Below are 8,802 nucleotides of genomic sequence, written 5' to 3'. Positions count from 1 at the left end.
TTTTTTTTTTTACTTTGTTCTACTTTGAAGATTGCAAGACATCAACATCAAACTTGTCAATGTTTGTGGTTATTCTTTGTTTTGTTTGTTTTTTATGTGGCATTTCTCATTGTGCTAAAGATCCTCTATGTATGGTTGAATGGTTGAATTATTTGTTTGAAAAAATAAAACAAAAAGAAAAAAGTTAGCAAAAGGCCAGACCTGTCCGAATTCAGGTGTTCTCTTCTGGTTATCGTTTATTCGAAGGACCCGTCCTACGTAGACCGGGTCCTTCGAAGGATGCAGTCCCTGAATTCTGGACAGCACCATCTCCACTAGTACAGTGAGATGTTTCTGGAATAACCAGAAAACAAGAAAAAAAAAGAGCCTTTAGGGAACCAGACAGGGCGTTATTGAGACTCCTCAAAACAGAAGCAGCTCAAAGTCAAGATTAGAGTCAAAAATAAGTACAGGAAGAAGCTGGAGAACAAACTGAAGAAGAACAATATCAGAGATGTGTGGTTAGCGATGAAGAAGATTACAGGTTTCAAGCAAAAGGAAACCTGTAAAAGGAAATGGATGGATCCTGTCAAATCTCAGATGTTTCATCTTCCACCTCATCCTGACCATCCTCTTCATGAGATGGTCTTGAGAAAACAGAGTATCTTCAGTCAGAGACTTCTTCAGATTCGCTGTAGTACAGACAAGAGATCTTTCCTGCCACCAGCCATCACCATCTTCAATAACTCCGAAGAATCTGAATAAAAGAACTAAAGAGCTACATTTCTGCAGTTGACTTCAAATGGTTTTGTAATTTTCAACAAAAAACATTCAGTGCTGCATTTTCGCAGGAAATTTAAATTTTTGCAGTTGACAGCTAGATGTCAAAGTTCTTCCAATATCATCTTTGCTATGAGCACAGTGCACATCATCAAGTGGTATTCATACCCCACCTTGGCTGTTTGATGATTTGAGTTGTATTAGTTAAGGGTTTACCAAAGGGTTAACTAAAAAATGACTGTTTCATAAAGGTAAAGCCATGAAGCGAGTCATTTATTTCTGAAGGAAAAAAAATAACACATTTAGTTTAACTTACATTTCACAATAGTAAGAATTTCTATATTTGAGGTAGAATGCTACAGTATGGAAGCTTGTGTTCAGTTTGAAACTTCTGTACTTCACCAAACTTCCATTTCTAGATTTCTCAGGTAGTTTTCATCACATTCTAGACACCCAAGTAGAAGTCATTATTATTATTATTATTATTATTATTATCTGTATAACCCAGAAAGACCTCCATGCTGAACACATAAGTCTAATTAGCTACATTAGTACTGGGTTAGTTTAAAAACCTAAACGGTCTCAGGGCCCAAAATGCTGTGAAATTGAGCTTTTTTATTTTCCATATATTTGGGTAATATATTACTGATTTAAAAAAACAACATAAAAATGAGTTGCACTGTGGAAAATGAATCTGCTGCATATAAAACAATGAATGAAGCTAGACAAAATGCTATGTTTCAATTGTTGACTGTGTGCTCAGTGACTTTGTATTTTTATGATATAAAGCACTTTCAACTGCCTTGCTGCTGAAATGTACTATACAAATATACCTGATTCATTTGTCAGAAATTCAGATTATTATCCTTTAGAAAAGCTTACATTTTTAGAATCTTGCTTTTTATTTTTCCAAATGCATCTAAAAGTAAAAAGGATCAAATTCTGGATGATTCAAAACTGTAGAAGCCTGAACGACGGGCTTAATTGAACAGAGTTCTGCACAAGCTGTTTGTATAGACTAGAGTATATGCCCTGTTGCATGCTTGGCATGTGTGCAGTTCCTTTATCATCCAGTAGGGGGAAGGAGGAATGACAGAGCTGGGTGCCATTAGAGGTCTATAGTTCCTTTCACTTTGAACTTCTTGGCAGAACGTTCGCTGGCTCGGAACTCCATTTTGTTTCCATAGATGTGTGAGACAAAGCTGTCCATCTCTACAGAAAACACACTGTTCCTCTTTGGGATCACTGGACACAGGAGACAAGAAAACAAGCAGATGTTCAGAGACCTGTCTCCCAGTCAGACAGAGAGGACAGTTCACAGCATCTGTATCTGTGAACTGTCCCCTCTGAATATTCTACAGATATTCACATGATATCCATCGCAAATGTTCAGGCAGTGGCTGAAAGGTTCGGCATCTTCAACATTTTCAGATGGAGTTATAATGATTCCAACTTGAAATTGCCATACAATAACAAATTATCTTAATATAATACAACATGAAATGAAAATATTAGTCTCTTTAGTCATCTTTGGTGCCGTTTTCTAAATGTGACTGCCATAATAACCATGAACACATCCATTTGGGGTGTTTTTAGTTATTTACAGATTCTGGAAGTGTGGATTCTAAGCTTTCCAATTATGTTAAACACCTGGAAATCAAAAAAGAAATTGTTGAGTGTTGTATGCATTCATAACATTTTAGGACTATTTGTAATTTAGAAGCGTAATAAAATAAAAATAAAGTTGAGTAAATTTGGCAGAAACAAAAATCCTCTTCTGCACTATTAAATATAAAAATTATCCACCAGAAATGGATGGATAATTTTTATATTTAATAGTGCAATTGTATTTAAATAAATTAACTTGATCATTTTTAATTAAATAATAAAAAAAAACAATAGCTGACGTGGGGAGAGCATCATAAGCAAGCAAAGTCATAAAAACAAAAAAAAACAACAATTCTCAATAACAAACTTGTTCCGATCACAAAAGTATTCCTGCCATTGTTTTCTTTCCATTAGTATCTTCAGCTTTTCTTTAGAGTGACTCAGTTTAAAGCCATTTACCCATTATTATTTTTAAGCACAATACTTTGGTAAGTCAGCCGTATGCGTCGCACTTCGAGATCACGTCACGACAAATAAACGGTTGTTTTCATGCAGTATCTTGTGGACCCTTTTTTTTCTGCGCATCAGGACACAGAATAGTGACGTTTGACGAGTATCAATGATGTTCATGTCGGATAAATGCAACAGATAAGCGTCACATTTGAAAAGATATGTATTGGAGTTAGGATTACAAATCCAAGTGGTCCAGATTGCATTTGTAAAAATGCAGTGTATCACAAAAGTGAGTACACCCCTCACATTTCTGTAGATATTCAAGTATATCTTTTCATGGGACAATACTGACAAAATGACACTTTAACATAATGAAAAGTAGTCTGTGTGCAGCTTATATAACAGTGTGAATTTATTCTTCCCTCAAAATAACTCTATATACACCCATTAATGTCTAAACCATTGGCAACAAAAGTGAGTACACCCCTTGGTGAAAGTTCCTTAACTATCAATATTTTATGTGGCCACCATTATTTACCAAAACTGCCTTAACTCTCATGGGCATGGAGTTTACCAGAGCTTCACAGATTGCCACTGGAATGCATTTCTACTCTTCCATGATGACATCACATGGCTGGCAGATATTCAAGACTTTGCGCTCCTCCACCTTCCACTTGAGGATGCCCCAAAGATGTTCTGTTGGGTTTTATTGACATATAACAAGCCAGCAGCATTATTGTTTGGTTGTTTTTCTTTTTCTCGTTCAATGGCGGTTGGCCGACAATGTTTTGGGGCATTACTGCCACCAACTGGAATGGAGTGTGAATTGGGATACTAAATTGTTATATCGATACTACATACAAGAAAAAAATAAATTCTTAAAATCTATTTTCTATTAATTTAGTCTTTCTAAGGTTCATTAGCAAAAAGATAACATTTTAAACTATGTCCAAGTGCAGCATGTCCTGTAGATTAAGCAGTTCTCTTCTCTCAATAGGAGCAGAACAATAAAACATGTTCCCCTGTCAGTAGTGGGTTTAGGTCTGGAGACATGCTTGGTCAGTCCATCACCTTTACCCTCAGCCTCTTCAGTAAAGCAGTGATTGTCTAAGAGGTGTGTTTGGGGTCATTATCATGCTGGAACGCTGCTCTGTGATCCAGTTTCTATAGGGAGGGGATCAGGCTCTGCTTCAGTATTTCACAGTACAGATTGGAGTTCATGAAATATAACTATCCAACACTCATGCAGCCTCAGACCACCATGATGGCATTCCTACCACCATGCTTGACTGTAGACATCACACACTTATCTTTGTACTCCTCACCTGATTGCCTCCACACATGCTGGAGACCATCTGAAGCAAACAAATTAATCGTGGTCTCATCAGACCACAGGTCATGGTTCCAGAAATCCATGTCCTTTGTTGACATGTCTTCAGCAAGCTGTTTGTGGGCTTTCTTGTGTGCAGACTTCAGAAGAGGCTTCCTTCTGGGGTAACAGCCATGCAGACCAACTTGATGTAGTGTGTGGCGTTTGGTCTGAGCACCGACAGGCTGACCTCCTCCCTCTTCAATCTCTGCAGCAATACTGACAGCCCTCCTGTGCCTGTCTTTCAAAGACAGCATTTGGATGTGACATTGAGCCCGTGCACTGAGCTTCTCTGGATGACCAACACAAGATCTGTTCTGAGTGGACCCAGTTAAAAATGCTGGATGATCTTGGCCATTGTGCCGCAGCTCAGTTTCAGGGTGTTGGCAACCCTCCTGTAGCCTTGGCCATCTTCATGTAGGCAACAATTTGTCTTTTAAGATCCTCAGGGAGCTCTTTGTCATGAGGTGCCATGTTGGAACTTTCAGTGACCAGTATGAGACAGTGTGATAACTGTACTACAACACTGAACACATCTTCTCCCTATGCACGTCTAAGACCTAGTAACACTAACTAGTCACATGACATTTTGGAGGGAAAATGACAAGCAGTGCTTAGTTTGGACATTTAGGAGGATAGTCTCTTAAGAGTGTAATCACTTTTGTTTCCGGTGGTTTAGACATTAATGGCTGTATAAAGATTTATTTTGAGGGAAGAATAAATTTACTGTTATATAAGCTACACACAGACTACTTTTCATTGTGTCAAAGTGTCATTTTGTCAGTGTTGTACCATGAAAAGATATACTTAAATATCTTCAGAAATGTGAGGGGTGTACTCACTTTTGTGATGCACTGTAGATCTGAGCTGTTCAGATTGTTATGAAGAGATCAGATACATTTTGTGTAAGTACAAAAAAAAAAATCACATTTGAGTCACTTCAGGCTGCAGTACGAGCCCTGGACTAAGTTTCACTAGTTGATGGTGAGGAGCAGCCCAGCAATCAGGTATAAACGCACACAACCCAGAACAGTTTCACTGACCTTTGACCTGGTCTTCTTTGGTGATGATTTTGAACACATGTTTGAATTCTTGCATGAGAATCCCTGTAGTTCCCACATAGGACGGACATTTAGAGCGCACCACTGTGACAGAAAGCAGCATGTTACAGTCTGCTGGTCTCAAGCTGACACCAGTGTGTGTTCTGTTGGGTAAGTGCAGCAGCTAACTGCATTCAGGTAAGGTTTCTAAGACTGTGACACACATTTTCCTGCTAATGAATCAAAAGGTGGCAACAAAAGCCAGAGGAAATAAAAACAGGAAAATCACGAGTTTAGAGTAAAAGGTTCTGACTCCTTCCATCTGCAGACAGATTTTATGACTCAGGGAAATTCTCAGGAGAAATTGTTTCTTTTTCTCACCAACAATGCAGCCTGAATGGATCAATGGTGACTGAGGGTCAGGCCCTTTAATGGGAAATCTACCTGTGATGATGGCTCCATGCAAGTCTGCCTTCAAAAGCTTTTGCTGCACAATCTGTGGATTCCTGGAAGAAAACATGGAGACAATTACCAGGAGCAGCAGGAAGTTGGACATATAGGAACTCTGCTTCCTGGTGGACTGACTTACGCTGTCGGTTTGAGTCCACCACACAGGTCCAGAACATATTGTCTCCATAGCTGGTGTAGCGGCAGGAAAAGCTCATACCTGCAAAGCCAAACAGAGCCATGACAGGGGGAATTTAGAAAAAAAAGCACCTCCCTTTTCCCCAACACACACACATAAAACATCACCCCAACTAACCTCTGGTGATCAGGCTTGATGTGGAATACCTTCATCATTCTCTTCTGTCGCGCGTTGAGTCCTTTGGCTTTCTTCCTGTTTCTGGTTGTGTCTCTCTTGGGCTGACTGTAGCCTAGCAGCACAGCCTTATGAGTCAGCATGCTCTTCACATCCAGCCGGCTTGGCTGCTGAGTGCACTGCTTCAGATGGGCTTCAGTAAACTTTGCAGCTTTAGGGATGTTGTGAGGCTACAAGACAGACAACATCAATAAAGTGTTTGTGTACAGTGAGATGTAAAAAGAGTTTGTTGCCCAAAAAGAAACCCAGGTGAATGTTGCGTACCTCATCAAATTTCAACAAAATTATGTGCAACTTCCAATCAAAGAAAGTCCGCTCACCTCAACACCTAGATGCCTCACTAGATCTGGAGGAACTTTGGCGTAAACTTGGGCTTCTGTTGAAAGACACAAACAAATGTCCCATTTTTACAGAATAATGGCACATAATTTTTACACAATACTGTGACATCATTACGCAATTCCTCAGAAGTAGTTTTACAGGTCTTGTAATCTTGTTTTGGAAGAATCCAGTAATATCAAAAAGACAGCCAAAGAACCACTTATGTTTGTGAAAAATATGGTAGAATATTTTGACAGTTATTGAACTCCTTGTTCCTTAATTTAGTTGCACCACATATTCCGTTTTGAGTGAGTGAATTCAGGTCACATTGCTTTTAGAGAGATTTTTGCGAGGCAGCTGTACCATCTGTTACTTTTCAGGTATGAAAGTAACGCATATAAAGATACGTGCCGTGGAGACCTGGCTTTGTTTAGTCGATGTGAGTATGCAAAATAAAGTGGTAGTGTGGAATTATGTGTTCTAAATTATGTGTCCTAAGACAGATGACGCTACTTCAAGTCAAAGAGGCTAACATCTGTTACTAACCCTCTCTCCTGTCAAACCTTGCTCTGACCCGCACCATTGCAATATCTCATTATTTCAGAAAGTAGTTTTAACCCTCTGTGGGTCTTTTTTGACTCTGTGAGGTCATCTTTTTGAACTATTTGTAATGAAAAGTTTTTAATCACTTCATATTCTAGGTATTCCTCAAAAAACACACAGAGGTGTGTGTCTGACACCCTGGATGAGAAAACCAAAAGAGAGAATGTGTTGAATGACATGGAAAACCTGTTGTTCAATGTGTTCAAGGTTCTTTCTTTTATCATCTCAAAAAATAAAGTAAAAATTCATAGCTATATAAATTAAATGTTCTGTAAAAGAATAGAGTGCCTTCTCTGGGTCGGGGAGGATGTCCTGCCCCAAGTGAAGGAGTTTAAGTATCTTGGGATCTTGTTCATGAATGAGGGAAAAGTGAAGCAGGAGAACGACAGACAGATTGGCCCAGTGTCTGCAGTGAAGTGGGTGCTGTACAGGTCTGTTGTGGTAAAGAGAAAGCCGAGTCACAAAGCGAAGCTCTCGAATTACCAGGCAATCTATGTTCCTACCCTCATCTATGGTCATGTCCGAAAGAACGAGAGGCCGAAATTAGTTTTCCCCATAGGGTGTCTGGGCTCTCCCTTAGAGATAGGGTGAGAAACTCGGCCATCCTGGAGGGACTCAGAGTAGAGCCGCTGCTCCTTCACGTAGAGAGGAGCCAGTTGAGATGGCTCCTCCTGGACGCCTCCCAGGTGAGATGTTCCGGGCACATCCCACAAGAGAAGGCCCAGGAAGTCCCAGGACACACTGGAGAGACTTTTTTGTTTCTCGGCTGGCCTAGGAACACCTTGGGATTCCCTCGGAGGAGATGGAACAAGTGGGTGGGGTGACGGAAGTCAGGGCCTCTCTTCTTAGGCTGCTATCCCCACGACCTGACTCCAGAAAAGCGGAAGAATATGGATGGATGGATGGATGGATGGATAAATAACTGCACACACATACACACAGTCACGTGTGATACACATAGCACAATAGGATACAGCCAGTAATGTTAGCTAGCTTGGTTAGCTTGCTAGTTAGTTTCAAGAAATGTGCTCTTTCTCACCCCCTCCACTCCCACACATAATGGATGTTGACATTGTTCCATCATTGCTGTTGTAAAATTGCTGTTATTTCGTTTTAAAAATGTTCTACAAATTGGTATAAATGTTCCACAAATTGTTTTACAAATGTTTAAAAAGGTGTGAAAAAAATAATTCAAACATGAAATAATTCTTTTGTGGAATAAAACATAACAGAAAGTATTATACAAAACATTATTTTGAATCAAAATGACAAAAGTTGCATAAAAACACATTGATTCTAACATGGGTCAAAAAAGACCCTCTTAGGGACGACTGCATTGTCAGATTAATTATGCCTTACTGAGAACAGTTAGAAATGTGAGCGCTGCTCCTATTTTAAAGCTTTAAACTGTGTGCGTGTGCGCGCGTTTGTTTGTAATACCTTGTGGATACCATTTTCCTGACACATACTGTTGTGAGGACTCACTGCCTGGTCCCACAAGGGGAAACGCTGTTTTGGGGTCAAGGGACTAAGGTGTGAATGGAGTTTTGGTTAGGATTAGGATGAGGGTAAGATTTAGGCTGTAGAAATGAATGGAAGTCAATGGAAAGTCTTTGTGGGGACAAAGATAGCTACACAAACGTGTGCGTGTGTGTCCTAGACTCGAAAGGAGTCAATCTTTCGGTCCGCTGAACAACATTTTTCTCCGTCGGGCTTTAACTCACCTTCCATCGCAGCTTTCTAAGGTTGACTGCAGACTAGATTCTGGACAAGAGCTACTACCATCGACTCCGTTAGCTTCCTGGATGAAGCGGAAGTATGACATCAGA

At 39.8% G+C, this 8,802-nt stretch overlaps 1 protein-coding gene across 1 annotated transcript; it reads right to left on the bottom strand.

Annotated features, from left to right (window-relative positions):
- Nucleotides 1–1,354: 1,354 nt before the first annotated feature.
- pop4 (POP4 homolog, ribonuclease P/MRP subunit) lies at nt 1,355–8,802 on the bottom strand. Its single transcript, XM_015019863.1, has 7 exons — nt 8,698–8,802; nt 6,370–6,425; nt 5,993–6,219; nt 5,819–5,896; nt 5,674–5,735; nt 5,233–5,334; nt 1,355–2,004 (listed from the first exon to the last, which is right to left on the bottom strand). The coding sequence occupies exons 1-7, from the start codon at nt 8,702–8,704 to the stop codon at nt 1,868–1,870; spliced, it is 669 nt and encodes a 222-aa protein (XP_014875349.1). The 5' UTR covers nt 8,705–8,802; the 3' UTR covers nt 1,355–1,867.

This window comes from Poecilia latipinna, unplaced genomic scaffold (genome assembly GCF_001443285.1).
Source record: "Poecilia latipinna isolate Pla-1442-1.1 unplaced genomic scaffold, P_latipinna-1.0 Scaffold2491, whole genome shotgun sequence".
Taxonomy (NCBI): Eukaryota; Metazoa; Chordata; class Actinopteri; order Cyprinodontiformes; family Poeciliidae; genus Poecilia; species Poecilia latipinna.
This window is presented reverse-complemented; position numbering and strand designations above follow the sequence as displayed.

Bases quoted from the DNA above. Each gene is read 5' to 3' on its own strand.
- pop4 (XM_015019863.1), bottom strand. The intron at 6,220-6,369 runs GTGAGCGGACTT...TCTGTCTTGTAG, and splicing joins TGAGGCATCTAGGTGTTGAG to CCTCACAACATCCCTAAAGC. The intron at 2,005-5,232 runs GTCAGTGAAACT...TCCTGTGTCCAG, and splicing joins CAAAGAAGACCAGGTCAAAG to TGATCCCAAAGAGGAACAGT.